The 18708-nt window shown below is 47.0% G+C and overlaps 1 protein-coding gene across 6 annotated transcripts in view; it reads left to right on the plus strand.

The window, feature by feature from the left end:
- The window catches only part of LOC116948926 (3',5'-cyclic-AMP phosphodiesterase 4C-like), a 312029-nt gene that overhangs the window by 120832 nt on the left and 172489 nt on the right, over positions 1–18708 (plus strand). Inside the window, exon 1 of one of the 6 annotated variants that reach the window (XM_032966203.2) lies at positions 3294–3798. The exons of the other annotated variants lie outside the window; for them this stretch is intronic. Within the exon in view, the coding sequence (XP_032822094.2) occupies positions 3680–3798 (119 nt within the window). The 5' untranslated portion in view covers positions 3294–3679. Of the gene's footprint in view, positions 1–3293; positions 3799–18708 lie in introns of those variants that run through there. 6 annotated transcript variants of the gene reach the window in all.

Consider the following 18708-nt stretch of genomic DNA (forward strand, 5'->3'; position numbering starts at 1 on the left):
GTCTATTTGCCCATCATGGCAGTCCTTTCTTGCATCGGTCCATGCATCAACGGGATTTTTTTCATCCTTCTCCCATCCACTCACCACCACTCTCTGCGCTATACAGTACTTATCGCCGAGCCCATTTGTCAAGACTTCACAAACATTTACGTGCGATCTCTCCGTGGCATTGCATGCTGCGTGATTGATTGGAGTTTCTTAAGTCCAGGCATGCATTTTATAAACTCTCCGTCGCAGCTGCGGGGGCCACGTGTTGACATTTACGAGAATTCTTACGCATATATGCGGTTGTTAAAAAAAATTCAGTGTGGTTTTAAGAAGGTTGGAGGATCTCGGTGAAGCCGTTTGGTCGGTTGCTTGGTTGGGTGGTCAGGCTTATTTGTTCAAACATTATCGCATCTACTTCCATATTTGTGTACCAAGAAGTCATTTAAACAATGTTGTTATTGCAAAGGAGACGTAAGCCATCTGCTGCGTCGGAGGGCGCACTGACATTAATGGTCTCAGAGCCCCACCACTTTGTGAAGGTGGAGCATGTTTTGCCGGTACGTAATTAATTACGGACTAATTAACCCAACAGCAAAATAATTACTGCAGCTGCATTCCCTTCTCTTGCCTAAATGGAGCGGCCACATGTGGCGTAATTATGCACTCATTAGAGTTACGATCGCGGGCATAAATCTCTTCAAATGCCATAACAAAGCTTCAGAATAAAAGCTAAATTATGCCACCCCACAAAACACGTACTTAGTAATACTTTGTAACGTTTGTTTTGCATTTGGTTGGCAATGCGGTAAACAGTTTACAGCTTAATTAGTAACTTGCCAAATTCTCATGCCAAACATGTAGTGGAAGTTTTCTAGCTTTGGTTTACGATCATCAGAAGTCAAAAAGTTTGGTAAATAATGTGTTCAGCAGCGTCATCATCATCACCGGCCATCAATCTACTGCTGGATGAAAGCCTCCCCAAGTTGCCACCACCTCTCACAATCCCACGTTATAATAATCCACCTATCAGCTCCACACATACAGATTTCATAACTCCATCTCCTCTGTGTTCGGACGCACTCTCAGACACTTTCCTTGTACGCAAAGCAAACCACACTCTCAAGTTTCCATTTGGGTCTTCTAATTCTCAGAATAACACCTTGCTTTTGGACATTTGCGGAATGATGCCATGCGTACTCGTTAGCACACTGCACTTGCAATCCAGAGCTTCACCATTTTGCTGTTGCCTCCTGACACGGGACTGCAGTTGAAACAGTGGACAAGTTTTTTTTTGTTCAATCGCCCCACCTCTGTTCTATAAATGAGTGCAACCATAGTGAGTCGATCAGCACCTCGTGTGTGGTGAGGTAAAGTGTGGTCACTCGCCCGTCTTCCTCTTCCAAGAGTAGCATGGAAGAGTAGGCCAACATCGCGATACTTCTATAGGCCCTTCTGACAACAGTGGCATGAACGAGTAATTGCAAGGCTGCACCTTTAACTTTTAAAACTGTAGCTGTTGGTAAGGCTTCGTTTTCATATTTTTGATAAGACTATGTCATTACAAGGCGACCTTGTATTCAAGCCTATGATTTTCTAACGTATCACTTGCATCTCTCTCTAAATCAAAACAGGACCTTACTTGAACCTCTTCGTTACAAGATCTGTTCCTCAACCGTAACAACAAAAAATCTAAAACTGATTGGCGAACCTTATCTCTCTCTCTCTTACCCCCCCCCCCGCCGTCTGACGCCGCCAAAATAAATTAAATTAACCTCTCACCTGCCTCCCTCCAAGGCTTTAGCTTTTCAACTCATGCCAAACTGCACTTTGTATATACAATTTCACCCCGCAACTACATGAAAGGCACCCGACCCTCCCCCGCGCCCGATAGACGCTGACGGCGGCCTCCGACAACCCCAGCGATCGGTGACCGAGAAGGGTGCGAGCACCTTCGTCGTTCATCACGTAATAATAATGATTGTTGTTGAAGCTGTATCGTGACGTCTTTATTGTTCGCGGCTTGACTCAGCTTTTCCCTGCTTTCGTGTGTTCCATCCCTTTGGCATTTCTGAAACAAACAGTCGTCTTATTCTTGGTTCTTTCGGTAAAGTCACCACGTAGAAGGGAAAGAATAAAATAATAAAAATATAAAACAATGAAATTCTCACGACGTTTCTACTGCAACACAAGCAATCATCATCAGGTGTGAAAACAACAGCAAGAAAATTGGATGACTGCTTGTGTTGCAGTCGAAACGTCGTGAGAATATTATTGTTTTATATTTGTATTAATTTATTGCTTCCCTTCTACGTGACTTTACCGAAATAACCAAGAATATGAATCCCTGCAGTGACGAAAGCTTTAAATCAAAATTTAAACAGTCGTCTTGTTAACATTGCGCGCGCCTAGAACGATTGATTCCCCCTCTCCCCCCCCGATTGATTTCTGTCGATCGCCGGCTTTTGTTTTTTTCTGTTCACTCCATAGCGTGGCCGCGTTTCTGCCGTGCGAGTTGCGCGCATCGATATTGCTGCGTACGGAGCAATACCAAACCCTTGACGGGTTTGACTGAACGGTGAGTTCCTGTTCTCAAGTCCTGGAGCCGGAGTCTTCCCGTTGGACCGCCCCGGCCCAGAACAGCGACATCTGTGTGCCCGTGCGGTCTTGTGTCGTCTTGCAATGAGTCCTCAGGACTCTCTCAGACACACATACACACAGCCGCCCATCGCAAATCCACCTCAAATACGCACAACCCCCCCCACACCCACCCCACCCGGAGCTCCTCCGCTGTGTTTATGGCATTTGCGCCCATCCTCTTTCTGTCTCTTTGACGTCATTTGCCCACACCGCGCTCGGGCTGGATGTTATTTGAGCTCCACCCGGTTCCTGTTCCTCCGAACAACCTATCCACGCCACCTGGCCCCAACACAGTGACCCCCGGAACATCGTTTTATATTTCTGTGTGGTTGGTTGGTTGGCGGTGGTGGTGGGAGAGAGGGCTGGCGGGGTCTTCTCTCTTCTCTCTCTCTCGTGTATCCGCCGTTACGCTTCGTGTCTCTTCCCTCCAGCCCGTGGCGCGCGTGCCACGTGCGGCGCGTCTTCGCGAGCGAGCGCCCGCCTGCTCGTCCGGGTGCGTGGGTGGGTGCGTGGGTGGGTGGGTGGGTGCGTGCGTAGGTGCGTGCGTGGGTGCGTGCGTGCGTTCCCGTGAGCACAGAGCTTCTGCCCTGAGGCTGCCACAGCGGAGGGAGGGTGGTGGTGGAGGAGGTTGGCGGCTTCCGCGGCGGTGACGTCGACGCTATTGGGAGTTGGTGGGGGGTTTGGGGGGGGAAGCAGCGAGCAGCTTTTAGAATTTGGGACGAACGCGCACCACGCAGGGAGGCATGGATTTACCCGACACTCCCCCCCCCCCCCTGTTTTTTTTCCTCTTGCGAAAAAGCGATATACATGAATGAATAAACAGAGGGAACAATACAACAGCCCCGTCAACAAGAAGTTCGGTGCCTTGCTGTTAGCGGTGCAACAGGCCGACGGGAAGACGTGAGTGGGTTGGGGAGAGGCGGGGGGTGGGGAGCGAGCCGAGCGAGCGAGAGAGGAACAATGACAAGAGGTGACAGCTGTGTGAGCAACAGGTTTGTGGTGCCACGCGACGTGTAGCGGGCGGCGTGCGTCGTGCGTGAGAGACGCAGAAGCAATGAGTTCCCCGTTCAGACCTCATCCGCTCCTCAACGGATACCACCTCAATGGCCCCTTCTCAAGCGGATCGCCCAGGGCCATTCACAGGCCTATCGACATCATCCAGAAGAAACGGCGGTAAGGCGTTGCATCTCGGAGAGTAATTGTTCACAGCGCAAATTAATGTAAACGTTGTTCATGATCAAATAAACATAACAATAAGTGGGAAATAAATAGAGAGATGGTGGCGCAAGTTGTGCAATGGTTTATTACAAAAAAATAACGATTGCTTAATGATGAATTGTCTTAATGTGAAAAGTGAAAGCTAAAATAAAGTACGGTATTGATGAGAATGAAAGCAGATCTAGTAGTAAAGCTATGCATTCATTGCACGTGTTTTCACTTGATCCTGAATTGGAAAGATTGATCGGAAAACCACTTCAAAAATGATTAATCGCTTGGTGTCTGGAACTGCTGCTTATGAAACGTAAGCATGTGGTGTATGTAGCATTAAACACAGGTTCAAAACGTTATTAAAACAATTAAACATATCTCCATGCCACTGTTTTCCACATGTTGTCATCGGTACATGTGGAATTGCCGTATTGCAATTCAGGAATAATATGTTCCAACCTGTTTACAAATGCATAGGAGAAAACAATTAAATTTAAATGTGCCAGGTCGCCACTTTTAATTAAGCAGGTGTTACTTTAGAATCGCTGCACCGCATCTTAACGATGGTTAGCTGTCAACAAAATTGCAAAACATAACAACATGCCACCCGCTTTCACCATGTCACTAGTTTTCGGACCGCGGCTTGTGCTGTTGTCTTGAGAAAGGGACATTTGTCCAACAGGGGTTTGGCGGGAGTGGCCTTTCCGCCCGTGAGCGTGTAGCAAGCGGCCTGGACCACGAGGGCTTTGTGCATGCACACACACCACACAGACGAACTTGGGGGGGGGGGGAGAAAGAAGAGTTGCGGAGGTGTGGTTGTTGTTGTCACTTGCCCTCGGAGTTACAAGGTCTTGTCGCCGCCGCCGCTGCCGCTATCAGCCCCGTTTGCCCTTCATTAGAGAACATCTCGTCTCGCCGCACACAGCCAGCCATGAAACGTGCGGTGACGACGATCGTGACGATCACGATGATGTTGATGATGATCGTTTTGACCCCTTCATTGGCATCGGGCCCAAACTGCGTGCCCGACGAAAATTGTGCAGCGCAATGATTCGTGCGTGCACACGAGCGCGTGAGCGCGCGAGCGAGCGGGCATGCAGACGGTGCTGGCTAAAGCCGGCGCAGCAGGAGGATGAGCGGGTGTTTTCATGCAGTGTATTCAATAGCGTGCGTATGGGGGCTTATAGCTATGTATGCGCGTGAAGATGTACATAGGTGGCGGTTATGTGGGTGGGTGCGTAAGACTATATACCTATTATACTATAAGTGGTATAGTACAGAGAGGGATATAGGAGGTGAAACATTTTGTACATTCGTAAATGTGCTGACATACACCCCCCCCCCCCGAATGCGTGCGTAGAAATGAACACAACTGCATAGATAGGAAGACAAGTGGTAATGCAGATTCAAACAACGGTCAACTTATTTCCGTATTTCTTTGTAATGTATGTAGTTATTTGATTAACGTGTGAGTAGTTTATTTTAAAATAAAGTTGGCTGCATTTCCGAAAAATGATATAACATACTGCAGGTACTTTATACCATGGGTGTTATGAAATGCACTGTTCTTTTTTCTCTTATGCAGGATTTTCACGAGTACTAAGTTTAAACTGCGTATGTTTATGGATATATACTGATTTTGAAATACCGTATTACAAGAGTAAGTGTTCCTTTATGGATCATTTCTCCAACGGAATCATGTTTGTGAAGTTTAACGATAATCTTATTTTGCTATGGTATGATTTGTTTTTTTTTATATTTAAGGCCAGATAACATGTACAATGCTGAAGAAAATACCGCCTGTGTCCATGTTGGACGAGGCTTCATTTTTAGATAGTCTTACTTTCTAAAATACTAAAAAAAACATCTGGTCAGGAGTCATTAAACAAAAATTTGCCGAGCAAAGCAAACCCATTCTCAGCTTCACACGTTTTTTTTACCAAGATATCATTATTCTATTTACTAAATATAGTATAAAAAGCAATTATCGTTTACCGACGTCTTTTTTGCTGTTATCTTATCAGAGAAAAAGTAGCGGAGCCCAATAGTCCCCCACCCACCGCTTAAGCTTCCTCATGTGATAGTTATACTGGTACTGGTAGGAACGACGTTGTAAACTGAGTGTACCAGCCTGCAATAGATTAATGTGTCCGTCCGTCCGTCCCCTTTCAATACTTTGACGAAGTGAAAAATTCCAATGTTCCTACCAGCCCACCCTGCAGGGACCTGTTCTCTGCACGATGACACTCGACTCTAAAACCTCCCCTTGCAGTATCACCGCGAATTAATGCTCCGAGTGAGACTAGCACACCAATCAGAAGGTCGTCTGTCGTGCAACGCTATCGAGCACACACTCCACCTTGTACCGTCAAGAGCTGGCTTGGCAAGTAGCTGGGACGCATGCAGAGAACGCGTGAAAATCAGAATATTTGTTTATACTGGAGGAATACGATGAGCTATAAAGCTCTTTTTCACAGGTGTCCAGTCGAGGCAGGTACGGACGTTACAACAACGAACGTTACAGAAACATGATAGGAGTACAGAGTACAAATAAGGTAAACAAATGACCAAGCAAATACAGTACAAATACATCTAAATCATCCCCGTCCTACCAGCCAAAGCTCACTGAGGTATTAACTTATTTTTCAGAAGCGTCTTGGCCACAAATTATAGCTCAACAAAGTGGCCCGTCATTTGGACATTTATAGCACCAAAAAAAAAATCTAAATTATCCTAATGCCTGTTTCTAAATGCGCCGGGGAACGGCCGATATCGTATGTATTGCGTATGTCGTCTCGAGCACTCTTTCTCGAACCTTTATGGCCCACGGACCAAATCAGCCGATGGAAACATTTCCGCGGACCACCCGGCTAGCCTCACCCCCCCCAGTGACAAAGCGCTTTCACTTATCTCTGAATACCAGTACCTAATACAACATTATTCGTATTCCCGGAACATAAAATAATACGCAGCTGTTAGGAGGGGGGGGGGAGGGGTTCTTTTAGATCTTAAGGTTAGGGTCGTTAAATTTTGGGTAGTTTACCAATCTTCATTTTAAAATTAAATATCAGAAGTAAAATATGAATTAATGTCCGACACAAAATGTATAGACGTTGTCATTATTGTCCGAATCAACCTGCGTTTGCATCAAAGCATTTGCGAGCCACCTGAAGGAGTGTCGCGAACGGCACTGCTGGTGGTCTGGAAGACCGCACTTTGAGACCCACTGACACACAACGTGTGCGCATCTACAAGTTTCCTTTACAAATTCTCGACATTGGGATTAAAAACGCACTCGTTTCTTTTTCTGTTTTTAACAAGTGAAACAAATAGTCATTTGTAACGCTTTTGTAAACCCGCTTTGGGCGTGAAAGACTCCCCATGCCGTGTCGGTCATGGGGGTTGTCTGACCATACTTCAGCACGCTGGATAGGGTTAGTAACCTGTCAAAGAAGGGGTGGGGTTGGGGGATAGAGAGGCCAGGATCGGTTCAGATACCACGGCAGCCGTAACAGGGAATGAAACTCGGGTTTTCGGGATTGTAGTGCAGTGTGATGCCCCTCCACCCCTTGTGTTGAATAAAAAAAAAGTGAAAATGCTTTAGGGATGTGAGTCCATCAACAGGCCATGTGTGGTGGGGTCATTCGCGCGCAGCATTCCCGATTCTTCCAAGGTGCCTCTGCCGGCGTGGAAGAGTAGGCCAAATACTATCTAACGGTGCTCTCCAGAGCATCTTGCCAGCAGGGCCGTGAAGCAAGCAATAGCAAGGTTTGCAACTTGAACACCGTCTTGTAGCCTATAAATACTCGGGCGGGCGGACGAAACTTCGTGGGGTATTGTTCGCAGTGTGGCACAAACACGAGCTGAGGAATCCTTTGATATATGTATTCTATTGACAAAGAAGCAAAACTTTTGGCAGCTGCCCATAGTGATTACTGTTGTTTGGCCCAATCCAAGGGCTCCGCAATTCGCTTCATTGAACAACAGTGATGCAAGCATTTTTTTTTAAGTTCCTCAACTCTACACTTTATGGCTTGGCACAAACAAGCAGCATTGGCAACCTTTGGTCTTATCACAGTAATTAGTAACCAGAGCATTGTAGGTCCCTGAAATTATGGAAAGATAAAGTGTCAATAATAATAATGAGAATTGTACAGCCATTGGTAAAATACACTGCTGCATGAAGGATTTCTTACCCTTTTCCATGTCGGGCGTGCGGGTTGTTGAACCATTCTTCACCATCATTGGCGGAGTTTGACTTCTATTTTCGGGGGGTTAGGGGGACAAGGGTTCGTTTTGTCCCTCACATTATGAATCGCGGGTGCATATAATATTTTTTTTAATCTTAATTGGAAACGACTGGGAATAAATTAATAAAGGTGCCCCCCCCCCCCCGTGCCCCCTCCCCCAAACCATGCTGGGCAGTTATGGTTGGTGAAGATTATTTCATTAAAATGGTCACACACACACACACCTATTTGAACGTACACACGCACGCACATCTTAGATGTTATCCTGTGTGTGCCTTAGATTATACATTGCCTGTCCGAATTGAGATCCCTGGATCCCGTCATTCGACAAAAAAAAAAACACATTAAACCGTGCAAAAAACTAATACCAGTAACCGAATGCACGCATCATTAAGATGGTTTCAGACGTCTTCTGCTCAACATCTAAATGTGTTATTGTAAAATATCTGTACATGCACATGTTGCAGTGGTGAAAGTCAGGACATTTGCACACTTCAGTGGTTTCTAATGGCTTTCTATGCATGGCTAAGCTGGATACATTACAGTCCGTTTAAAGTAAATAAATGCGTGTTCGCCGTCGTTTTTTTTTCTAAAGTTAATCTGCCTTTAAACTTATTATATTCCAAAAAGCGGGGTGGCGGGAGACCCAAAAAAAAAAACGGAGATGCATTAATTAATAAAAAAAGCAAACATTGTGACTGAGCAATTTAAATTGGATTTGTTACTTCATTTGCTCGTAATACTTTCAGCGCGAATTACCTCCCGATGCTGCGCAGACATCGCAAAAGAGCCACGTGCGAGTTAGCACTCGCACGGAGGGGATCAGCGACAGGGGGTAGACAGCCAAGGCGGTTGGCAGCGCCTTTGCCATCGCGCCATCCAGGGGAACCTTTCGTGTAAATAAAGTCCGAGTACAATCCAAGACTTGGACTAAGGATAATCGCGACGGTAATACGGCTGCACGGAGAGAGATGCGAGACAGATATAGAACGCTCCGGGGGTGGGGGGGGCTCAAGTTATACGCGGGGTGTAACGCGATTAATTTGCATTAAAAGCTTAACGAGCAGCAACAGCAGCAGATATACGTTTTGGCGAAACGCCATCTTTTAAAAATAAATCGTTTAGGATTTTTAGCAACGGTGCTGAAACAAACAGGTCAACATTACCTGGCTATGATTCTTAAGAGAACGAGGAAACCAAAAGTGGGGGAAGAAGAGGAGATGATAGCAAAAAGAGGAAATGAAAAAACTAAGAAATGAAAAGGGCGACAGGGTGAGATCACGTGGTCAATTGCCAAAGTTATTGTTTGGGACTGTAATGTGTCCCAGAATCAAGAGAATAAGTCCTGACCATAATCTTCGTTGTAAAACCACAGCGTTAACGAAGCCACCACCCTGTTCTCATAATCGCCATGGCACAATCCCTAACTCTGAAAGTGACATAATCCTTGCGCTGGCCCTACGCCTGACCATAATCTTAACCTTAAAACTCCACCCATTGATAATAATTTTTAAAAACCCCTACGCACTAGTCATTCATTTATGAGCAGAGGTGACTGGATGGCCCACGGACCAGTGCACTGTTGAGATCCTGGGTTTAAATTTCGACAGACACGCGTGATTAATCTGCCTTCTCAAGTGTAGTGAGTTGATAGCCTCAGCCTAACCCACCAATGACTGCGCAAAAGTCATCATATAAAATATTGGCGTTCACTTAATGTGCATAAATTCCACTCGAGAAAGTAAACTTTTGGTTTCACTGACATGCGACGAAAAGTATTTACAGGGCATTTGAAGGTGTATTAATAGTGCGGATTTGGGTGGTCTATTAAAGCGACTTCAGAAGTAGCTCTGTGACATCTGCTTCTCGAGCCATAGGCTAACACAAACTATTAATACAACATAACACAATGACTTAAGAAAATAATATACATGATATACTGCTTCCTACGGCATGCCAGTGGTGGGGGTAGTTTGACCATACTTCACCGCACCGATCAGTGTGAGCTGCCGAAGGGAAGTGGAGGGTGGGTGGCACAGGAACCAGCTCAGATGTTGCTCGCCACCGATGACATCACTTAGCAGGAACTGAAATCCCGATCACCACTGTAAGCCCACTTTACGTGACATACGGTGCTGTAAATCGATGGCCACGTTACACATGGAGACTTAACTCTGCCACTTTTCTCTCCATGAAGTAAGAGTTTGCCCACCACCGCGAAATTCATCAGATCCGTTGTGCGCGGCTCTGCAAGCAGGGCACTTAAAAAAAAAATTTCGTTCACCCGGTAAGGCCCACTGAGCTATAGAGCTCGTTTTAGAATCGACCTGGCTGTCGCAAACCATAGCTCAACGAAGTGGCTTATCATGTGGATCTTCATAGCAGCCAAGTCCTCTAAATGCATGTTGATTTTAAATGTGGTGCGGAAAATCGGAGGACCCCGAGAAAAATCCACGCGACCACGGGGTGAGAGAGCGAGAGAGAGGGAGAGAGAGATACGCAAACTCCAAATATACAGCAGGCGCCATGGTCGGGATCGTACCCACGACTTGCTGCATACCATGCGAGGTTAGTGAACATCTTCCATGCGAGGTTAGTGAACATCTTCCATGCGAGGTTAGTGAACATCTTCCATGCGAGGTTAGTGAACATCTTCCATGCGAGGTTAGTGAACATCTTCCATGCGAGGTTAGTGAACATCTTCCATGCGAGGTTAGTGAACATCTTCCATGCGAGGTTAGTGAACATCTTCCATGCGAGGTTAGTGAACATCTTCCATGCGAGGTTAGTGAACATCTTCCATGCGAGGTTAGTGAACATCTTCCATGCGAGGTTAGTGAACATCTTCCATGCGAGGTTAGTGAACATATTCCATGCGAGGTTAGTGAACATCTTCCATGCGAGGTTAGTGAACATCTTCCATGCGAGGTTAGTGAACATCTTCCATGCGAGGTTAGTGAACATCTTCCATGCGAGGTTAGTGAACATCTTCCATGCGAGGTTAGTGAACATCTTCCATGCGAGGTTAGTGAACATCTTCCATGCGAGGTTAGTGAACATCTTCCATGCGAGGTTAGTGAACATCTTCCATGCGAGGTTAGTGAACATCTTCCATGCGAGGTTAGTGAACATCTTCCATGCGAGGTTAGTGAACATCTTCCATGCGAGGTTAGTGAACATCTTCCATGCGAGGTTAGTGAACATCTTCCATGCGAGGTTAGTGAACATCTTCCATGCGAGGTTAGTGAACATCTTCCATGCGAGGTTAGTGAACATCTTCCATGCGAGGTTAGTGAACATCTTCCATGCGAGGTTAGTGAACATCTTCCATGCGAGGTTAGTGAACATCTTCCATGCGAGGTTAGTGAACATCTTCCATGCGAGGTTAGTGAACATCTTCCATGCGAGGTTAGTGAACATCTTCCATGCGAGGTTAGTGAACATCTTCCATGCGAGGTTAGTGAACATCTTCCATGCGAGGTTAGTGAACATCTTCCATGCGAGGTTAGTGAACATCTTCCATGCGAGGTTAGTGAACATCTTCCATGCGAGGTTAGTGAACATCTTCCATGCGAGGTTAGTGAACATCTTCCATGCGAGGTTAGTGAACATCTTCCATGCGAGGTTAGTGAACATCTTCCATGCGAGGTTAGTGAACATCTTCCATGCGAGGTTAGTGAACATCTTCCATGCGAGGTTAGTGAACATCTTCCATGCGAGGTTAGTGAACATCTTCCATGCGAGGTTAGTGAACATCTTCCATGCGAGGTTAGTGAACATCTTCCATGCGAGGTTAGTGAACATCTTCCATGCGAGGTTAGTGAACATCTTCCATGCGAGGTTAGTGAACATCTTCCATGCGAGGTTAGTGAACATCTTCCATGCGAGGTTAGTGAACATCTTCCATGCGAGGTTAGTGAACATCTTCCATGGGAGGTTAGTGAACATCTTCCATGCGAGGTTAGTGAACATCTTCCATGCGAGGTTAGTGAACATCTTCCATGCGAGGTTAGTGAACATCTTCCATGCGAGGTTAGTGAACATCTTCCATGCGAGGTTAGTGAACATCTTCCATGCGAGGTTAGTGAACATCTTCCATGCGAGGTTAGTGAACATCTTCCATGCGAGGTTAGTGAACATCTTCCATGCGAGGTTAGTGAACATCTTCCATGCGAGGTTAGTGAACATCTTCCATGCGAGGTTAGTGAACATCTTCCATGCGAGGTTAGTGAACATCGTCCATGCGAGGTTAGTGAACATCTTCCATGCGAGGTTAGTGAACATCTTCCATGCGAGGTTAGTGAACATCTTCCATGCGAGGTTAGTGAACATCTTCCATGCGAGGTTAGTGAACATCTTCCATGCGAGGTTAGTGAACATCTTCCATGCGAGGTTAGTGAACATCTTCCATGCGAGGTTAGTGAACATCTTCCATGCGAGGTTAGTGAACATCTTCCATGCGAGGTTAGTGAACATCTTCCATGCGAGGTTAGTGAACATCTTCCATGCGAGGTTAGTGAACATCTTCCATGCGAGGTTAGTGAACATCTTCCATGCGAGGTTAGTGAACATCTACCATGCGAGGTTAGTGAACATCTTCCATGCGAGGTTAGTGAACATCTTCCATGCGAGGTTAGTGAACATCTTCCATGCGAGGTTAGTGAACATCTTCCATGCGAGGTTAGTGAACATCTTCCATGCGAGGTTAGTGAACATCTTCCATGCGAGGTTAGTGAACATCTTCCATGCGAGGTTAGTGAACATCTTCCATGCGAGGTTAGTGAACATCTTCCATGCGAGGTTAGTGAACATCTTCCATGCGAGGTTAGTGAACATCTTCCATGCGAGGTTAGTGAACATCTTCCATGCGAGGTTAGTGAACATCTTCCATGCGAGGTTAGTGAACATCTTCCATGCGAGGTTAGTGAACATCTTCCATGCGAGGTTAGTGAACATCTTCCATGCGAGGTTAGTGAACATCTTCCATGCGAGGTTAGTGAACATCTTCCATGGGAGGTTAGTGAACATCTTCCATGCGAGGTTAGTGAACATCTTCCATGCGAGGTTAGTGAACATCTTCCATGCGAGGTTAGTGAACATCTTCCATGCGAGGTTAGTGAACATCTTCCATGCGAGGTTAGTGAACATCTTCCATGCGAGGTTAGTGAACATCTTCCATGCGAGGTTAGTGAACATCTTCCATGCGAGGTTAGTGAACATCTTCCATGCGAGGTTAGTGAACATCTTCCATGCGAGGTTAGTGAACATCTTCCATGCGAGGTTAGTGAACATCTTCCATGCGAGGTTAGTGAACATCGTCCATGCGAGGTTAGTGAACATCTTCCATGCGAGGTTAGTGAACATCTTCCATGCGAGGTTAGTGAACATCTTCCATGCGAGGTTAGTGAACATCTTCCATGCGAGGTTAGTGAACATCTTCCATGCGAGGTTAGTGAACATCTTCCATGCGAGGTTAGTGAACATCTTCCATGCGAGGTTAGTGAACATCTTCCATGCGAGGTTAGTGAACATCTTCCATGCGAGGTTAGTGAACATCTTCCATGCGAGGTTAGTGAACATCTTCCATGCGAGGTTAGTGAACATCTTCCATGCGAGGTTAGTGAACATCTTCCATGCGAGGTTAGTGAACATCTACCATGCGAGGTTAGTGAACATCTTCCATGCGAGGTTAGTGAACATCTTCCATGCGAGGTTAGTGAACATCTTCCATGCGAGGTTAGTGAACATCTTCCATGCGAGGTTAGTGAACATCTTCCATGCGAGGTTAGTGAACATCTTCCATGCGAGGTTAGTGAACATCTTCCATGCGAGGTTAGTGAACATCTTCCATGCGAGGTTAGTGAACATCTTCCATGCGAGGTTAGTGAACATCTTCCATGCGAGGTTAGTGAACATCTTCACCACCGTGGCGCCCACTGCACCGCAGAAGCGACAACCGGTGCCCCCCCCGCCCCCCACCAACAATTGAACCCCACCACGAAAACGGCCGCGGCCAATCGACTGAACTCCCGGTGTCTGCGCGCCGTTGTTTCTGACGTTGGGAGTGCCCCCCCCCCCCAACCGCCTCCTCTCTCTCCCAACCCCGCCACAGGATCTATGGGGCACGTGTCGTGGCAGGAGGGCCGCCCCCCCCCCCCCCTTAATAAATCTGAGCGCTTGACGTCAGCGTTCCCGTGGCAACGGCCCATTAATGTCCAGCTACACCTGAGCAAAGTGTTGGCGCCGACGACGCCAGGAGTATAATGGGTTTAGCTCGCCGGCTTTGCGACCCACCGGTCGCCAGATCGATTCGACCCCCCCCCCCCCCACCCCGGCGCGGGCAGGTTTCTTGAATCCCCCCTCCGTTGCCCGTCTGCACAGCGGTACCCAGGCGGGTACCTCTCGCTGGAGGTCGCGTGTGGGCGGGGTGAAGTGTGGGCACTCCCAAGCTCTCCCGAGATGTCTGGCCAGCGTGGAGGTGAAACAAGAAAACGTCTAAATTATTTCCTGCACTCATGAGAAGTGATTCAGTGCTCATTCCCCTGTCTGCATCCCTGAGCCACCGGTGGAAATTTCACGTCCGTATGGTGGGGGCATATATCTATCCATAGGTTAACCACTGTTGGCTTCGCTACAAAGTGGTACCTATTTTAACAACCCGGGGGTGATGATGGATTGAGTCAACCCGCAACCAGGATTTCAACTTGCAGCCTTCCGAGTGCGAGCCACTCGCGCTACCGCTGAGCCCCCTTGCCCGGTTTCTTGTATGTACAGCAAGTTGAACTTCTTACGCACCGTACGTAGCCAACCGTGCTGATTGGCGGTGCAGAGCGCGCCAGAGCGGTGCGTCAATACCCTCTCTAGAGTGGCTCTCTCTCGAGAGCTTCCTCCAGTGGAGGCCCGTCCGCCAGCAGTGCTGTGGGCATGCGATTGCAGGGCTGCGCCTTTGCCTTCACAGCTGAGCCTGCCCGCTGCCCCCTCTACAGAGGGCACGCTCGGGCTCGTTGGGGATAATTCCTCGATAAGTTCAACCTCCCTTGTTGCGTTAACCACTGAACCCTAGAATGGAGACCGTGTAAAACCTGCATTACTGCATGCTTTTCCCATGGTGTGATGGGGGATTAGATAAGGGTGGCCGTGATGTCACTAAGAAAGATCGTCACGGTCATGAGTGCGGCAAAACAAAGGGGCTCTTGGGGTGTGTTCAATGCGCCCTGTCGTTGCGTATCGCCAGGACATATGTAAATATATATTTTTTTTTATTCAAACGTTATCCTCAATCTGCTCTCAGTGCTTTTTCATGAGACGAATAAATGCGTGAGGAACCCTTGCAGAGCGGTGCATTGTCGTCTAATGTTAGATAAACGATCCTTGTCGAAGGAAATATCGCCGAGCTGCTTATGAAATGATTCAAGTGATCTCTTATCCACGCACCCAGGTAGCGCTTTCCCACTCCGCCTCGATGCCGAGAGAAATGTTCATACCGATGCTTCGGAATTCAACTAAATTAAGTACAGAACCATTTTTTTTTCCATGACGGCGTTGTACAGTCACGGGTGACTGGGACTCCTCACTGCTCTGCTCGAGGGCTGGCGGCTGCCCCGACTCAAACCCAGGATCTCAGCGGTGCCAGCTCAGTGCTTGGACATCCAAGCCACCCAACCTCCTCTATTACTTAACGCGGTGTCTGTGTTGCAAGCAATGAATAAATAACTAAATAGGCGAGTCCAAATCCTGAATGTGATAATTAAACAATGACAATTTTCTGCCCTTATTGATTTACCCAATGCCCTTTGCAGTGACGTTTTTTCATATTTTTTTTTATTTTACACAAAGCCAGCCAATGTGGGTACGTTGTTAGTGTGTAACCAAGCATCATTTGAGGTTTGCATGATCGAGATTTGACCTTTATTTCGCTATGTGCACGCATTTCTGCCGGTTCCTCCCTTCACTCTGCCTAAGAATGGTTTCAATCAGCCAAAGGTGACCTTTTCCGAGCCACTTCTCGCAATGCGAAATTGCGCGCGCCACTCCGCATTCGGCCCCCGTGCGTTTTCAACCGCCGAAACAATGCCATGAAAGTGGCATTGAAATCCATTTCTTTCGAGGTCTTTTTGTGTCGCTGTTGCGAAGAGCTCTGCGAGAAAGAAAAAAAAGAACACACGGGCGTGTCGAGCTGCCGAACGGGGCTCCGCTTGGCCGGGCTCCGACGTCCGTCTCCCGCTCGCGCGCGCGTGAATACTTTGTTTGGAACAAAAAAAAAGAGGTGCGTTTGTTGTCACGGAGTCGTCGTCGTCGCGTTGCCGGGTGCTTCGAAGGGGCCCAGACAAAGCCAAGCTCAATGGACACGTGGCCAGCACGCACGGCCCCCTGTGACGCGTCTCGCTCGCGTGGTCCCACAGCTGCCGATATGACACTTGACGCCACAGGGCACGGCGAGGGCGTTTTTTTCAGTTTCATTTATTAGGTATAACCCTGTGAGCCATGCGGCTCTTGACTCGGGTGCAACCGCAACAAACAAAAACATGAACAAGAAACGTCTTAAAGTGACTGGACGCAAACGGAAAAATCCAGGAAAAAACAGCAAAGTCTTCGACCACCATCGTCAGAAAGCAAAGCGGTCCGGAGTCGGGGGGGGGGGGTGAGTGGGAGATGGATGGGGAGGTTAAGGGTGGGATGGTGCAGAGATGGGAGGAGGATGGAGTGAGACGAGGTGGAGATGCGTAGAGAATCGAAGGCAGTTACGCAGTGACGTGATGTTAACTCCCTCGCGTGGTGTATACGAAGTTGTTGGTTCGATTCCGACCCTGACGGCTGTATATTTGGAGTTTCCATTTTCTCTCTGCAGTCACGTGGATTTTTATATATATATAAAAAAATATATTTTTCTCAAGTTTTTCCCTTCCACATTTAGAAACATGCTTTTAGGGTGTTTGGCTGCGATACATGTCCACATGATGAGCCACCTCTTTGAGATCTCATTTATGGCCAGGTCTCTTCTGAAAAAGAGCTAGATAGCTCAGTAGGCCTTACCTGGTTATATACCATCACACTACAAAAATTGCTGTTGGTTGCGATTAACGGGAGTAATTCATGTTGTTTTATTACCTGTTAACTATTAAAGCAAAAGTCATATCGACGAGTATTTTTTATTGATTCATGACGATGACATATCATTATAAATGGAATATATGATGTGATATAAAAATATAATGACGACGCATCCTCCCCCCCCCCCCACCCCCCCAACTTGTTTTATAGCTTTTTCCCAATTCCGTTGCTGTGGGGTCACTAACAACAACCAGAGCCACCATTCACCGCTAAGTGGTGGTAACGTCAGCACAGCACCTGTGCCATGTTAGGTGCACTTTGAAGCCTACATGACGTGTCGAATACTCGCTGGCAGGCAGTGACGGGACAGACCCTGGTGCCATGGGTTGTCTGACTGAGATGACTGGCAGATGCACCATCTGTGCTTCCTACTCCGCCATAACACACAAAGACAAAGACCCCCCCGTATAGCCTCAACAGACTGCTGGGGCAAGTGCTGTTCGCCCGCAGCTATGAAGGCCGGCACGGCACACGAGTGGGTGGGTGACCAACACTACGCACGGCCGCCTTTGTCTCCCCAGTGATGATATTTACACACCACACCAGGTACTATTTTGAGACTGAGTCGACCTAGGGGAGGCCCATGACCGGTTCAGATAATCGTCACTGGCGTTGGCCGTGAACTAGAATCGAACTCAGGTTGCCAAATCGTAGCACAGCGCACTAACCACAACACAATTGCTCCCCACTTACTACGCACACACACGAACACCCATCGTGTTGAATTTGGTTCGTCATTCAGTTCAACTCGGAGACCTATGATGCCGATTGCACCACCTATTGGAGCCTATTGAAGTGACATTCCACAAGTAGTTCTTTGACAGCATCTTCTAAGGGTATTTTCGAACGCAAAGTGATGCTCTGCTCTCTGCAAGAGCTCTGAATGGAAATATCTTCGTCTATTCAGACGATGGTAATAACACATTTGGGATAGATTTCTATTCGAAAAAAGCAAAATAGAAATCAAAATTAACCGGAGAGCCAAGGAACGATTTTAAACATCTTCTTGGTTCTGTCGGTAAAGTCACCACGTAGAATGGAAATAAAATAATAAAACTAAAACATAATAAAATGAAATTCTCACGACGTGTCGGCCACAACACAAGTAGCCTTCTTCAGGTGAATGAACAGGACTGTCCAGAAGACAGCGCTTGAGTGAACATTGCTAAGCATGGGTCGCGTCTTTTAAGCTGTGTGGGCGGAATTAACATTTGAATTAGCGTGTCACCCAGCACCACCACCGGATTGGAGGAGGGTGGCGGCTGGGCAGACAGGAAAGGAAGGTTAAAGAGCAGCCAAGGTGGGCTGCTCTGTCCTGTGTTGCGTTGTAACTATGCTGTAAACTGGACTACTATACAGTACAATATTATAACTTCCAATCTAAACTACATGGTATGATATATCATAGACAAAATTTCACCTTTGAATATTACAATGCGTTACTATACACTACCCTATACTTTAGACTATAAAGTATTAGACTTGTAACATTACACTATGTCTTATTCTATCA

This window comes from Petromyzon marinus, chromosome 35, assembly GCF_048934315.1.
Source record: "Petromyzon marinus isolate PM22_M1 ecotype Great Lakes invasive population chromosome 35, UKy_Petmar_22M1.pri1.0, whole genome shotgun sequence".
In the NCBI taxonomy this organism is placed as follows: Eukaryota; Metazoa; Chordata; class Hyperoartia; order Petromyzontiformes; family Petromyzontidae; genus Petromyzon; species Petromyzon marinus.